Raw genomic sequence first — 16,923 nt, 5'->3', positions numbered from 1 at the left:
AATATGGGGTTTTGAGATTAAAAAAATAAGAGAGTTTAATTTACATTTATACTTAAAACTGCTATAATCAGTAATCAGAAGTCATTTTTTAATATTTCTTTTTTGCACTTTTTCTGTTATTTCTTTTCTTTTTCATCCTTCTTGGTTCTTGTTAGATTTTATCTTACCATGTTTGCCCGAAAACAAGATGCAGTGCAGGTGAGTCTGAGCGCTGCGACTGCTGGGCCAGCCCTCCATGCAGCAGGTGGAGGCACGCGATCTAGTCCACTGGACGCCCATCTAATCCCGTCTCTTTTTGCTTGCCTGCAGCTGCGATGGGGCAGGTGGCCGTGCAGCACATCTGGGGGGGGGCTGGATTGGGTGCCTCGCCGTGCCTCTACCTGGTGATGGTTCCACCACCACAAAGCGAGATGAGGCAGATCGCGGGATGGGGTGGTGCCACATCACGGCACCTGCGTGCTTGGCCACCATCTAATATCTTCCTCCAGCTCTGCTGCACATGCAGGATAAGCCTCCTGCTCCCTCCCGCCCCAACTGTGACGGCCCCAGCAAACAGGAAGGGTAGAGAGCCCCCATCCTCAAGAAGCAGCCAGGACCCGCCCCCCATGCCTCTGTTGCCACCTGCTGTTTAGACGGACGGCCTGGCGGTCACAGTGCTCGGACTAACCTGTGCGGCATGGGCTGCATAGCTGCAGAATGTGTCAACCATCAGCTCACGTGCGCTCACTGTCTCCTGTGCTGGCCACCCCCACCACCCCCAAGGGCTGATGATCTTAACTACGGCTTATTTTTGGGGTAGGGCTTATATTACGAGCATCCTAAAAATCATGCTAGAGCTTATTTTCTGGTTGGTGCTTATTTTCAGGGAAACATGGAACAATTATATTTTTGCACATGCGTGTGGGCGCACACACACACCCCCAACTTTCAGAATTTTAATTTTCCAGATAGCATAGAATCCTGTGACCTGTAACATAAAGGAAAGATTCAGATTTTCATGTTGTTGGGAACCTTCAACAGAATCAGGGAAAATGGTAAAATAGTTGGATGGCACAAAAAATGAATCTGGAAAAAAAAAAAGGCATTTAGTTGAAAAATAGAATGTTGACCTTATTCAGACATCAGGCACCATTTGTCAAAATGAATTTGTCAAACCTGCTTTCATTGCAGGCTGCATCAGCATTGTGTCCTCAGGGAGCCGGGGTGGTCATGGACGACTGGGCGTGCCCTGAGGGGCATGGCCAGTTTAACATCATTCACATGGGCCAGGTGGTGTCGCCATTGGTCATCTTCTCCTCAGCCCCCTTGTGGGTCTTGCCCTTGCAAGTCGCTCGGATTCGGGATGGCTTGGACTCCGACTGGATGAGTCCACGGGAGGAGACGAGGGCAGGTCTTGAGAATGTTATCTGGGAGGAGTTTGATCCTGTGACTCCCGAGGATGTGGACAGGGTTCTGGGTAAGATTAGTGCCGACACGTGTTTATTGGACCCGTGTCCCTCCTGGTTGGTGCTGGCCTCCCGGGAGGTTACACGAGGCTGGCTCCAGGGGATTATAAGTGCTTCTTTGAGTGAGGGTGCCTTTCCTGCCACCTTGAAAGAGGCGGTAGTGAGGCCTCTCCTCAAGAAGCCTTCCCTGGACCCGGCTGAATTAGCCAACTATCGTCCAGTCTCCAACCTTCATTTTGTGGTGAAGGTTGTTGAGAGCGTGGTGGCACGACAACTTCCCCGGCACCTGGATGAAGCTATCTATCTGGACCCGTACCAGTCGGGCTTCAGGCAGAGGTACAGCACAGAAACGGCATTGGTCGCGTTGGTGGATGATCTCTGGAGGGCTCGGGACAGGGGTTGCTCCTCTGTCCTAGTCCTATTAGACCTCTCAGCGGCTTTTGATACCATCGACCATGATATCATGCTGCAGTGGTTGAGGGGGTTAGGAATAGGGGGCACTGTTCTGCAGTGGTTCTCCTCCTTCCTCTCCGACCGCTTGCAGTTTGTGTTGGCAGGGGGACAGAGGTCGACCTCGAGGCATCTCGCATGGGGAGTGCTGCAAGGGTTGGTCCACTCGCCTCTCCTGTTCAACATTTATGTGAAGCCGCTGGGTGAGATCATCCGTGGTTTTGGGGTGAAGTGCCATCTGTACGCTGACGATACTCAGCTGTACATCTCCACCCCAGACCACCCCAACGATGCCCTTGATGTGATGTCCCGCTGCCTGGAGGCCGTGCGGGCCTGGATGGGGAGGAACAGGCTCAGACTCAACCCCTCCAAGACCGAGTGGCGCCCCGATTTAGTCAGCAGGTGCCATCGCTGACTATTGGGGGTGAATCCTTGCCCCCCACAGAGAGGGCTCGCAATCTGGGTGTCCTCCTGGACGCACGGCTGTCTTTAGAAGAGCATATGACGGCCGTGGCCAGGGGGGCCTTTTATCAGGTTCGCCTGATTCGCCAGTTGCAGCCCTTTCTGGATCGGGACGCCTTGCGCACGGTCACTCACGCCCTTGTCACCTCCCGGTTGGACTATTGTAATGCTCTCTACATGGGGCTCCCCTTGAAGAGCACTCGGAGGCTCCAACTGGTCCAGAATGCGGCCGCGCGGGTGGTTATGGGTGCAACTCGTTGCGCCCACGTGACGCTCCTCCTGCGCGAGCTGCACTGGCTCCCAGTGGTCTTCCGGGTGCGATTCAAGGTGTTGGTTACCACCTTTAAAGCGCTCCGTGGCATAGGACCCGGGTACCTTCGAGACCGACTTCTGCCACCAATAGCCTCCCACCGACCAGTCTGCTCCCACAGAGAGGGTCTCCTCAGGGTGCCATCGGCCAAGTTATGTCGGCTGGCGACACCCAGGGGTAGGGCCTTCTCTGTGGGAGCTCCAGCCCTGTGGAATGAACTGCCCCCGGAAATACGTAAGATCTCCGACCTCCGGGTGTTTCGCTGCGCTCTGAAGACCCTGTTGTTCCGCCAGGCCGGGCTATTAACATAACGTTTTAAATTGGGGTATTTTAAATTTCTGGGATTTTAATTGGAGCCTAATTATTTAATGATTTTAAATTTTAATTGTTGTTTTGTTTCTGTGTTTTTAAATAGGCTGTACACCGCCCTGAGTCCTTCAGGAGAAGGGCGGTATAGAAATAAAATAATAATAATAATAATAATAATAATAATAATAATAATAATAATAATAATAATTATTATTATTATTATTATTATTATTATTGCCCTGCGTGTGGAGCGTGTTCCCCTTGCAGAGCCACTGCCACCGCCGCCACTCAGCAGACCCGCCCAGCCCGAAGGGGGTGAAGCACCTAGATAGAAAGACTGTGAGTGGGAAAAGACAGATCCCCATCGGCGCCATGGCCACCCAGGCCCAGCAGAGATGGCGCATGCGCACCGGCCAGCTGGTCTTTGGGTTTCTGGGGCTCCGGCACACATGAAAATCAACTGGCCGGCACGCATGCATGCGCTGGAAACCAGAACAGCAGCTGTCGACAGCATGTATGCCCACAGAGAGGGCTCTGAGTGCCACCTCTGGCATGTGTGCCATATGTTTGCCATCATGGATGTAGGGGATCTATCTTAAAACAGGAGGTGTGGAAAGAAAAAGGGTAAAACAATAATGCTATATTTAGTCAGGCATCACTGTATACAAGACATTACCGCTGCACGAATTGTGTGTTTCAGAAGTATAAATAGTCTTTTTGTCATATGCATCCACCATCTCTTCTGAATTTTTACAGCTGCTTGCTCTCTTTTAATCCTGGTGGAAAAAAGTAAATGTTACCAACTTTGCGTACCACTATACGATAACTTCAAAATATTGGGAAATTATTTAAACAGACAACTCAAAAGAGTCAGGTATTTCTAGACTGAAGTAGAAACAAGTAACAAGTCAGACATTCCTATATTGTTTATTATCCATAAACTTTAGATGAGATACATAGTATATCCCAACATCAATAATATTCAGAACAAATCCAGAATGAGGTCAAATTAGTCTGAGATGAAATGGAATGCCCCAAGATCCTGGACCAGCCTCAGATAGTATTTCTTGTCTTTATATGGTATCATTTTTATCCTTCCTTTAACTAGTAAATTGGGAAAGTGAAAAGATATAGCTTTATGATTGATACTTCTAAACTGTCTAGCCATGATACTTTTCAGAAAAACTGAGATATAATTATTTTAGGAATTTCATCTTGATGTAGTAACTATAATGTAACTTTATGTAACTTTATTCCATTTATATTCTTTTTTAAAAAAAAGTTTTATTGTTTTATTACTACACATTATCACAAACACATAACATACAACATATAAATATATCCTATTTTTAACAAGTGTTTCTTCGTGGTCTGTGACTCCCCCCCATGTCTCTCATATTGTTTCATTTTCATTGTCCCCTTTTTGATTGATTACAATGTATTTTCTAATCCTAATAGCCTTAATTTTATACATTTCTATATATTTGTTTCAGATGCCTGAAAAACCCATTAATGCTTAACTTCCCCCCTTAAAACAATTAGCATATATATATATATATATATATATGTGTGTGTGTGTGTGTGTGTGTGTGTGTGTGTGTGTGTGTGTGTGTGTGTGTATGTATATGTATATATATATTTGTTACATACATATTTTACATTTTATCTTCTCCCCTCTTTGTGTTGTTCTTTATTTCTGCTCTCAAGCCATTCATACCATTTGTTCCAAATTGTATAGTAATCTGTCTCTTTTTTTTCTTTAATTTCTTTTGTTAACTTGTCCATCTCAGCACATTCTAAAATTTTTTTTATGACTTCTTCATCTGTTGGTGTTTCTTCCTGTTTCCATTTTTGTGCATATGTTATTTGAGCTACTGTTATGATCTGTAAAATCAAATATTTTATTTCTTTGGTATATGTTCTCATATATATTCCTAGTAATGTTTTCGGTTTTCTTTCTATTGGTTGATCTGTTATTTTTTCTAACCATTTCTTTATATTTGTCCAGAATTTTTTTGCTGCCGGGCATGTCCACCATAGATGGTAACAGGTTCCATGGGTTTTCTTACACTTCCAACATGTTGGGTTATTATTTGGGAACATCTTTGTGATTCTTGTCAGTGGTAAATGCCATGTATAAAACATCTTTCACTGGTTTTCCTTGTATGCTGCTGATAACTGCCAGATGTGAGTCCCTCCTTGTGAAGTGGTGTCATGGGGTACAGATGGGCTTGCTGATCATGTACCTGGCTCCCTGCCATGTGGCGGCAGCCTGCCCGAGCTACTCAACGTTATAGCCGCGGTGGTGGTTGATACCCCCAGGCTTATGGTCATGGGGGATTTTAACTTGCCATCTGTCGGTGAGATGTCTGAGGCGGCTCAGGAATTCATGGCTTCCATGACGGCTATGGACCTGACCCAGTTAGTTCATGGCCCTACTCACATGGGGGGAAACACGCTGGACCTGGTTTTTGTCTCTGGTCAGTGGTTGAGTGATCTTGAGATAGAGGATATAGCGATTGAGCCCTTGTCATGGTCGGATCACTCCCTCCTTTGCTTTGACCTTCGAACCGCCACACCCCGCCGCAGAGAGGCAGAACTGATGAGATGGTTCCGCCCCAGGCACCTGATGGAACCTGATAGGTTCCAGACGGAGCTTGGGCCATTCCCTGAGGCTCTGGCTCATGCCTCGACTGAAGACCTAGTGGCTGCCTGGGATAGGGTGGCCATTGGAGTTTTGAATCGGGTCGTGCCTTTGCAGCCTCTGACCCGGCGCCAGTCTCACCTGGCTCCTTGGTTCACCGAGGAGCTGAGGGAGATGAAGCGCTGGAAAAGACGCCTGGAGAGTAGTTGGAGGGCCAGCCTTTCTGAATCTGACCGAACACTGGTAAGGTCTCATATTAAGACTTACCTAGTGGCAATAAAAGCGGCAAAATGTAACTATTTTGCCGCTCTTATTGCGTCATCAGATAATCGCCTGGCCGCCTTGTTTAGGGTGATCCGCTCCCTGCTCCACCAGGGAGCGCGGGAGGACCCCTTGGAGGGTAGGGCTGAGGACTTTGTGCAGTATCTGTATGACAAAATCGCTCAGATTCGGGAAGACTTTGACTCTGATTGCGTAGATTCAGGAGGGATGATGGAGGCAGGTCTTGAGAATGTTATCTGGGAAGAGTTTGATCCTGTGACTCCCGAAGACGTGGACAGGATTCTGGGTAGACTGAGTGCAGCCACATGTTTATTGGACTCATGTCCCTCCTGGTTAGTTCTGGCTTCTCGGGAGGTGACACGAGGCTGGCTCCAGGGGATTATAAATGCTTCATTGAGTGAGGGTGACTTTCCCGCCGCCTTGAAAGAGGTGGTGGTGAGGCCTCTCCTCAAGAAGCCTTCCCTGGACCCAGCAGTGTTAGCAAACTATCGTCCAGTCTCCAACCTTCGCTTTGTGGCGAAGGTTGTTGAGAGTGTAGTGGTGCGACAGCTTCCCCAGTATCTGGATAAAATGGTTTATCTGGATCTGTTCCAGTCGGGCTTCAGGCCTGGGTACAGCACGGAAATGGCATTGGTCGCGTTGGTTGATGATCTCTGGAGGGCTCGGGACAGGGGCTTTTCCTCTGTCCTGGTCCTATTAGATCTCTCAGCGGCTTTTGATACCATCGACCATGGTATCATGCTGCACCGGTTGGAAGAGTTGGGGGTGGGGGGCACCATGCTGTGGTGGTTCTCCTCCTTTCTCTCCGACCGGTCGCAGTCTGTGTTGGCAGGGGGGCAGATGTCAACCCCGAGGCGCCTTATATGTGGGATGCCACTGGGGTCAGTCCTCCCGTCCCTTCTATACAACATTTATGTGAAGCCACTGGTGAGATCATCCGTGGTTTCGGGGTGAAGTACCATCAGTACGCTGATGATACTCAGCTGTACATCTCCACTCCAATGATGCCCTTGAAGTGATGTCCTGGCGTCTGGAGGCCGTGCGGATCTGGATGGGGAGAAACAGACTCAGGCTCAACCCATCCAAGACTGAGTGGCTGTGGCTTCCGGCGTCCCGATATAGTCAGTTGGTGCCATCACTGACTATTGGGGGCGAGTCGTTGGCCCCCATGGAGAGGGGTCGCAACTTGGGTTCGCCTGATCTGCCAGTTGCGTCCCTTTCTGGATCGCGACTCCTTACGCACGGTCACTCATGCTCTCGTCACCTCCCGCCTGGACTACTGTAATGCTCTCTACATGGGGCTCCCCTTGAGGAGCACCCGGAGGCTCCAACTGGTTCAGAGTGCCGCCGCATGGGTGGTTATGGGAGTGACATAGCGTTCCCATGTAACACCTCTCTTGCGCGAGCTGTACTGGCTCCCGGTGGTCTTCCGGGTGTGCTTCAAGGTTTTGGTTACCACCTTTAGAGCGCTCCATGGCTTAGGACCTGGGTACTTACGGGACCGCCTTCTGCCATCAGTAGCCTCTCACCAGCCAGTACGCTCACCTAGAGAGGAGCTCCTCAGGGTGCCATTGGCCAAACAGTGTCGACTGGCAGCCCCCAGGGGGAGAGCCTTCTCTGTGGGGGCACCTGCCATTTGGAATGAGCTCCCCCCGGAGATACTGAGGATCCTGGATTTACGCACCTTCCGCCGTGCCCTCAAGACCTTTTTATTTCAACAGGCTGGCCTGGCCTAACTTCCCTTTTAATTGTAAATTGTAAATTTGTTTTAAAACATTAGGGGTGTTTTAATTTGTTTTGGGCTAAATTATTTAATGGGTTTTTATATTGTCTTTTAAATTTTGTAGTTTGTGTGTTTTATCTTTTTGGCTGTTCACCACCCTGAGTCCTTCCGGAGTAGGGCAGTATATAAATCCAAAAATAAATAAATAAATAAATAAATAAATAAATAAATAAATAAATGATGTTAATTTTGAATTTACTTGTCATGTTGTTTCCCACTTCTCTAAATCTATTGTATAATTAAAGTTTTGTGCCCATTTAATCATTGAATCTTTCACTATCTCCTCTTCCATTTTATAATTTAGTAAAAAATTGTATATCTTGCTAATTAGTTTTTCATCTGACCCTAATATAATTTTATCCAATTCGTGATGTTCTCTTTGTATTTCATATGTTTTTATGTCTTCTTATATTTGGATTGGATTTGTATATATATCCACCAATCTATATCTCTGTTCAAATCCGATTCCAGTTCTTGTTTTGAATTCAGTTTTCCTTGTTGGTCTATTAGGTCTTTGTATCTAATTATTGTATTTAATTCTGTTAAATTTGGGTTGTTTAATATGTCTGTCGGTGAAAACCAAATTGGTATTTTTGCATAGTGTTTTTTTTTTAATTTTCAACCACATTTGTAATAATGCATTTCTTACTATATGTCTCTTAAAGTAACTATGTATTTTATATTTTCCATCGCAGAGGCAAGCGTGCCATCCTACTTGTAGATCATGGCCTTCTATCACTAATATTCTCTTATTCTTTAGTTCTATCCATTCCTTTAACCATGTTATGCCAGCAGCTTGATAATATAATTCCCATTCTGGGAGTGCTACTCCCCCTCTGTCTTTTGTATCCTGTAGAAATTTAAGTATGATTCTTGGTCGCTTTCCCTGCCATACAAATTTGGTAATTATTTTGTTTAATGTTTCAAAGAACTTTTTTTCCAATTTTATTGGTATAACCTGGAAAAGGAATAGCAGTTTTGGTAGAATATTCATTTTGATGGTGGCAATCCTTCCCAATAATGATATCTGCAAATTTTTCCAACTATCCAAATCCTTTTTAATCTGTAATACTATTTTGTCATAATTAGCCTCTTTGATTGAGGAACCTCTTGCTATTAACCAATTCCCTAGATATTTTATTTTCTTGGTTACTTGAATTTGAGTATTAATTTCCAAATCTTTTTCTTGTTTCTTAGTAAGGTTTTTGGTTATTAGTTTTGATTTGTTTTTATTGATCTTAAATCTCACTACTTCTCCGAATTCTTCTAATTTCTTAATTAATTTTGGTCCTGATTCTGGCGGTTCTTCTACTATGAACACCATGTCATCGGCAAAGGTCTGAACCTTGTATTCTTCATTCTTAGACCTTTTATTTCTTGATCCTGTCTAACATTTTTCAGAGCATCTCCAATGTTAATATATACAAAAGTGGAGAGAGTGGGCATCCCTGTCTTACCCCTTTTGTTATATTAAATTGTTCTGTTGTATCGTCATTCATGATTACTCTTGCTGTTTATTTTGTATAAATTTTCCCTATCATTTTTTTCAAATTTTGTCCCAAATTGCATAAATTTTAGTTGTTCCATTAAAAATTTCCAATTCAGATTGTCAAATGCCTTTTGGGGATCAAGGAAAACCAGTGAAGCTTGTGCTTTGTAGAATTCTAATGTATTTATTATTATTCTCATGTTGTTTTTGATTTGTTGCCCCGGAAAGAATCCATTTTGATCTGGGTGTATATAGTTATTCAATTTTTTTTAAATTCTTTCAGCTATAATTGCTGCAAATATCTTGTAGTCTGTGTTTAACAAAGAAATTGGTCTTTAATTCTGTATTAAATGCTGGTCCGTATCATCTTTAGGAATAATGGTTATTATTGCTTCCATCCAAGTTTTCGGGATTTTTGCATTTTCCAGAGCATCACTGTATAATTCTAACATTATATCTCCCAATATTTCCTGTGAATTTTTATATAATTCCACCGGTATCCCATCTGGACCAGGTGTTTTGTTATTTTTTTGTTTTTTCAGTGCCAATTCTATTTCCAGTTTAGTTATTGGTCTATTTAGTATTTCTTTTTGTTCTTCTGTGATTTTATTCATTTCTGATCCTTCTATATATTGTTTAATTTTTTCTTCCTCTATTTCTTCCTGTTGATATAAATTTGAATAAAATGTTTGAATGATTTTCTTTTTGACTTCTCTTCTGAACTGCATAACCCATCTTTGAGTTGGTATATCATTCTTTTATCTTTATCTTTTTTCAGTTTGTATGCCAGCCATCTACCAGTTTTGTTCACGAATTCAAAATAATTTTGTTTTGCCATTTTTATTCTCTGGGCTACTTCTTTTTGAGATATCAGATTTATTTTATGTTTAATTATGTTCCTTTCCTCTTTTTCTTTTTTGTTTTGGGGATCTTCCTGTAATTTATATTCTGCTTTCTTTAGTTCGTCATATAGTTTTTCTTGCTGTTGTCTCCTTTCTTTATTTTTTCTTCCTATATACACAATCGTCAATCTTCGTATATATGCCTTTACCATGTCCCAAATGTTTTCTAAGGAGGTGTCTTCTTTTTTGTTTATTGTAAAGAATACGTCCAATTCATTTTCTAACATTTGTTTGTACTCTTTATCTCTACATATATTTTGGTTCATGGTCCATCTCTTAAATCCTTTTTGTCCCTTCCATTTAATAATTATTGGGCTATGATCCACCCATTCATTTACCCCTATCTCTATTGTTTCTAAGCCAATCCGAATATTTGCAGTCATCCAGGCCATATCTATTCTGGACCAAGATTGGTGTGGGCAAGAATAGAATGTGTACTGGTTTTCGTCTTCATGTATTTCTCTCCATACGTCTCTCAATTTTAATTCCGATACCATATTATAAAATTCTTTTGGTAGTGTTTCTTTCTTTTTTTTTATTTTTCTTGTTGCTCTTGTAATCTTTTTTAACATCTACTATGGCATTATAACCTCCAATTAGACAAACATTTTCATATTCCAAATCTATTACTTTGCTATGTATTTTTTTAAAGAATTCATGTTGGTTTTTATTAGGGGTATATATTACTATTAATAATGATTTTTTTCCTTCCATTTCTAATTTCACCATTACAATTCTACCCTCTTCATCTGCATAGATTAACTTTGATTTTATCTTTTCTTTTATATATACTGCTACTCCTCTTTTCTTTTTTTGTATCAATGATGTGTAGTTTTCCTATTTTTGGATTCTCTACTAGTTTTTGATGTTCTTTTTTGATGTGTACCTCTTGAAGACATATCACATCTGCTTCCAATTTTTGTAATTTTGTAAATGTTTGTGTTCTTTTCTTTGGTACATTTAATCCATTTATGTTTACTGAAAAAAGTTTAATTGCCTCTTCCATTGCCTGCTATTGTTGTTTTTTAGTGTTTCTTGTCTCTTGCTTTCACCCTTTCTCTTTCCTCTCGTTCTTTTTCCTGGGTTTTTCTTATTTCTCTTTCTCGCTCTATTTCTTCTTCTTTCTGGCTTTTGCTCTCTCATTCCTCTTTGCTTTCCTGCTCTTCTTCCTGTGTGAAATGTAGATTATAAAATTCTCCTGCCTTCTCTATTGTATCTACTTTATATTTTTTTATCTTGCCATGTAATTAAAATTCCATCTGATGTCAGCCATCTAAACATTACTTTGTACCTAATCAGTTGTGTTGTTAAAAATTGATATTGTTGGCATTGATTGCTAATCCTTCGTGGTATTTGTTTTAAAATTATAATTTCTTTACCTTTGTAAGTCAAGGTTTCTTCTCATGATTTCTTTCTTTTTTTTAATTTTTATTTGAAAGTACAAACTAACCAAATCACAATAAAACATACAAAACATGTAAACATATAAACAAAAATTCAAATATATATCAAGTTTATCGTAACTGTGCTGTATGTTCTTATTTGTGCTTTTGACTCCTCATTGTTTAGTCTATCTCTTATGTCTATCTTTGTGGTTCATTGTTAACCTGTGTTCGTAGTTTATGTTCCTATTTCTGTATTAGGTCACTCCACTTACTTCCTAATCTTTTTTCCCTTTTCTGCCTTCCAACCAGGTGTACCACTTTTCCCATACTAGATAGTAATCGTGTTCCTCTCTATTTTGTAATTCCTTTGTGAGTCTATCCATTTCTGCACATTCCATGATTTTGCTAATTACTCTATCTTCCATTGGTATGTCACTACTCTTCCAATTTTGTGCAAAAATTATTCGTGCTGCTGTTGTTATATGAATGATTAAGTATTTTATTTCCTTTTCATATTGTCCATTTATTATGCCTAATAGAAAGGTTTCTGGCCTCATTTCTATTCTTTGTTGGGTTATTTCTTCTATTTGTTTTCTGATCGTTAGCCAATATTGTTTTGCCACTGGGCAGGTCCACATGTGATAATAAGTTCCTTTATGGAATTTACATTTCCAGCATGTTGGGGGAATGTTGGGGAACATTCTTGCCAGTCTGGCCGGTGGGAGGTGCCACCTATAAAACATTTTGTACAAATTTTCTTTATAGGGTACAGACATTGTTAATTTATAATTTTTTTTTTTAAATTTGATTTATATGCCACCCTTCTCCGGAGACTCAGGGCGGCTTACAATGCGTTAAGCAATAGCCTTCATACTTTTGTATATTTATACAAAGTCAATTTATTGCCCCCACAAACTGGGTCCTCATTTAATCTACCTTAGAAAGGATGGAAGGCTGAGTCAACCTTGAGCCTGGTAAGATTCGAACCTGCAGAAATTGCAGGCAGCTGTGTTAATAACAGGGTGCATTAAACCACTGTACTACCAAGGCTCTTTATTTATTGTCCATAATTTTTCCCAATTGTCTAATTCAATGTTGTAGCCGAAATTCTTTGCCCAAATTATCATGTTTTCCTTAACCACCTCTTCTTCTAATTTATATCCTCATAAATAATTATAAACTTTTTTAATCAATTTGTCTTGTGATCCTTGTAAAATTTTATCTAATTCGTATTGGCCTTTTTGGAATCCAAATTGTGCCGAATCTTTCTTATACCTTGATTTTATTTGTAAGTATGGCCACCAGTCAATGTCTGTACCCATATCCTTCAATTCTTGTCTCTCCCTCATAATTCCTTTCTTTCATATTATCATCTACCCATATCTGCTGTCAAATTATTTTAGCCTTCCTGATCACCTTAATGCCAATGTCCATGTCCATCTATTCTTTCACTCCATTATTTCTTACTATATGTTCTTTGATATATGGACTAGTCATGCCAATGTATGACTTTGTATTTCTCCAAGCAATGTAAAATCCCTTCCATCAGTTCATAAAACACCTTTGATCATTAAATTATTCCTAATGTTACTGTTTACTTTTCTATTAAAATATAGAAATAACTTTCTATACTCACTCGAAATGTATTTATTTATTACTCATTATATGTGAATATAGTGTTAACAATTTAAATAGAAGAATCGCCATATATTTTAGCTGCTTTGGGATAACTTTTCAGTATGCCGATTTCTGAATTTTTTTACCATATGAAATATGGTATTTCAAAACATTTATTATCATCATCATCATCCAAATATTATTTGGAATTTTAGGCTTCATTATTAGCATTTTTAAAAAATTAGCATTTTAACCTAGCAATCTAGACCTCTTTTCTAACTTCAGGAAAATATGTTTTTGTTTGTTAGCCAAGGCCATTTCTACTGATATGGGAGAACTTGTTTTTCAGCACTAAGCAATAGATTATGATTCATTGCACAGTCAGCCAGATGTTCAGACTGCATTTGGAATTTATATCCACCTATCGAGTCCTTGCCAAAGACCTGCAAGAGGCTGGTTTTAATATTATTATTATGGTTGGTCACAGATGTTTAGACTGGATTTGGCATTTTTATCAATTTACCGAGTCCTTCCCAAGGATTTAGGATAGGCAAATATTGATGTTTCACTGTCTGAAGATATTATGGCAGGATATAAGCTGTTCTGAATAAAGCTGCCCTTTGCAATTGGCTGATGATTTTGTCAATGCCAATGGTGTTACAGTGGTGCTCCAGTTGTTTTGGGATTGCATTCAAGGCACCTAATAGTATTATATGGTTCCATCACACAGTCAGCCAGATGTTCAGACTAATTTGGCATTTTTATCCACCAATCGAGTCCTTCCCAAGAACCTAGGACAAGCAGATGTTGATGTTTGATAGTGTTAGAGATATCGTCGCAGGATGTAAGCTGCGCTGAGTAAAGCCATTTTTTGCAATTGACTGATGGTGAATTTATCAATGCCAATGGTGTTCAAGTGGTGCTCCAGTTGTTTTGGGATTGCAATCAAGGTACCTATTATTATTGATACTACCTTTGCTTTTTTTTCAAATAGCCTTTTCTTGCTGGGCTTGATCTGTAATAACAGATCATTGTTTCTTTGCTTTCTATCTCTGTATATTTGCAATGGGCAAATACCTTTTCTTTCAGCATTTCTGCAGCTGCTGGTCCTGGTTGCTCAGCCAACAGTCCTGAATCATTTAGCCCATTTTTCACCAGATGTCCAGGAACTCCAACAACTAATGTGGTCCTTATTGATCGGACAATGATTGAGCCAGTATGGGTTTCTCTAATTTACACCTCACCATCTTTGTCTTCCTCCTCTGTTGAGACCTGTCCAGTCAGTGGTGAAATGTAAAATTTGTTACTACCAGTTCTGTGGGCATGGCTTGGTGGGGGTTAATGTGAATGGGTGGGCGTGGACAATTTTTTTTTAACTTTTAAAAGCATTTTTTCAGCCGAAGAGGTTGTAAAAAAAATTCTTTTAAAAAGCTCTGACGATCCCAGCTGAGTTGCCTGATCGTCAGAGCCTTTTAAAAGCTCTTTTCGGCCAAAGAGGTTGTAGAAAAAATGCTTTTAAAAGTATAAAAAAAGCCTCTGATGATCGCACGGCTCAGCTGGGCATGGTGGGGGAGGAATTTTTGCTACCGGTTCTCCGAACTACCCACCGCCATCGCTACCGGATTGGGCGATCCAGTCCGAACTGGGAGCATTTCACCCGTGTCCAGTATGGCTGAATCTCTGGCATAATTCTCTGAATTATCTTCCTCAGAGAACACAAGTCCCACAATTATATCAAAGTAATTTCTTGCTGAGGGTCAAGGTAGGTATTATTATTAAATTTATTGCCTCCCATCTCTCAGTTTGAGCGGAACAGAACAGTATTCTGAAAGTCCTTGAATACACTTAACAGAATAACAGAGTTGGAAGGGACCTTGGAGTTCCAACTCCCTGCTCAGGGAAAAAACCCTATACCATTTCAGAGAAATGGTTATCCACTCTCTTCTTAAAAACGTCCAGTGTTGGAGCATCCACAACTTCCAGAGGCAAGTCGTTTCATTTATTAATTGTTCTAACTGTCAGGAAATTTCTCCTTATCTCTAGGTTGCTTTTCTCCTTGATTAGTTTCCATCCATTGCTTCTTGTCCTGCCTTCAGGTGCTTTGGAGAATAGGTAGATCCCCTCTTCTTTGTGGCAGTCCCTTGCAAGTTTTAAGAATGATACAAACCCAGATGGGAAAGAATAATGTAACCCATAAATGTGTCACTTGTGGAACATTATCTAGTGAAAGGCCATATTGATACGAATCAATCTAACCTTTGCTCTTTGCTTCTGTTAAAGAAGTTGCTTGTACTATTTTGCTATGGTTGGGAATCATTTGTTAGGAATTCATTCTGTAAGAGAATTGTATCCTTTTCTATCTGGTTTCTCGCTTCTGTCATTTGTTTCAGAGCTAGGCACATCCTTGGAGACAGTTCCCAAGAATATCCTGCTCTATAGATAAGGCCGGGGGGGGGGGGCGCCTAGGAGCCCAAACACACAAGGACAAGGGATACTCTGTAAGATAGCAAAGCATGGGCAGAGACAGGGGCCTGAACAAAGAAAGATCACGTTGGTGACGAAGTTTTGTCTGATGGGATAAACTTGTTTCTATCGGCCTAAAATGTATATAATACCCTGAGCCACTCTTGCAGTGTGTGTCTATTCCTTACATGCTTTTGCCTGTGTTTTGGAAATAGTATCACCCAGACTTTTTACTTTGGCCAAAGAATAAAAAGCTGATATTTTTTTGCAAGCCATGTCTCGAGTCTCACTCTCTTTGGCATTTCAGTGGCTCCGGGAAACCTCTGGGACCTTATATTTTCTGACGCCCCAAGTGGGGCTCGAAGGCATTATTCCTTCAAGGTACAAGCTGGACCGCTTTGAGGTTCAGTGGCCTTCATTATGGCGAATGGAAGAAACCAGCTGAGACCAATGGCAATGTCAAGAGCGGTCCTGGAAATTTTTATCCAGTGATTTTGCCCTGGTCATTTGCTGGCAGGCTCCGATTCTGCCTACCCTGAACACCTAAGAGGCTTGCGCAGAGTGTTGTGGAATTGTACCCTCTGAGTAGAAATCCATTATTTTGGGAAGGGGACGGTTGAGGGGAGTGTTGTCTTGTGTGTGTGTGATTGAAACATGGGAAAAACCTAATAAAGGTTTTCCTACACTTTGAAAGGAGTGTGACTGTTGGAATAATTTGTCGATGGAAAGGTCAGGGTAAGGGGGGGTCAGGGATTCCAGATACAAGGGAGGGCATCTGATCAGGCTCCAGATACCCATGGAAAGGTCCAAGAAATCCCTTAGGAATCAGGTTGGTGGTCTGTCTGGAAAAAGAAAAGTGGAGTTCAAACTTACTCATGAGAGTCCTGGCAAAGTGCAAACAATGTGGGTACAAAGGTCTCTATACATTTGGATCTTTAAAAATAAGGCAGAGTCTGCTGGGAGATTCAAGCTAGAAAGGACAGAGACAGGTAGTAACAATCCAGTGCTTGAGGAGAAAGACAAATGGGTGTAACTTTGAGTAAAAGTGAGAAGTTCACTAAAAGAATTAGGAAGAATCCCAAATTGTAAATAGACCCAACTAGTCCTTTAAGGGAAAAAATATTTAGAAGTTGGGAAGCCCCTCCATACAGTAAGATGATTCAGACGTTGGGGCTGACCAAAGAAGATATGGTTAATTTATGCTGTTATGTATGGTAGGAAGACCCAGGAGTACTGCAGTATTATAAAGATCTCGAGAATTTACCATTCTCAAAAGAGCCAGAAAACTCTGAAAGAACTATGAATAAAGAAGAAAATGTTTATTCCCACCTGGGGTTTAGCAGGTAATAAAAAGGTAAAGCCTGTCTAAATGGGAAGACTCA

The 16,923-nt window shown here is 41.3% G+C and overlaps 1 protein-coding gene across 1 annotated transcript in view; it reads right to left on the bottom strand.

Annotated features, from left to right (window-relative positions):
• The window catches only part of CUNHXorf58 (chromosome unknown CXorf58 homolog), an 88,770-nt gene that overhangs the window by 65,204 nt on the left and 6,643 nt on the right, over positions 1-16,923 (bottom strand). Inside the window, exon 2 of the mRNA XM_070943393.1 lies at positions 3,653-3,752. Coding sequence (XP_070799494.1) covers positions 3,653-3,752 — 100 coding nt within the window. The remainder of the gene's footprint in view (positions 1-3,652; positions 3,753-16,923) is intronic.

Source organism: Pituophis catenifer, unplaced genomic scaffold (assembly GCF_029215685.1).
Source record: "Pituophis catenifer annectens isolate HBS135680 unplaced genomic scaffold, rPitCat1.0.hap2 SCAF_4, whole genome shotgun sequence".
NCBI lineage: Eukaryota > Metazoa > Chordata > Lepidosauria > Squamata > Colubridae > Pituophis > Pituophis catenifer.
Note: the sequence above shows the minus strand (reverse complement) of the source record. Positions and strands in the feature narration are given on the sequence as shown.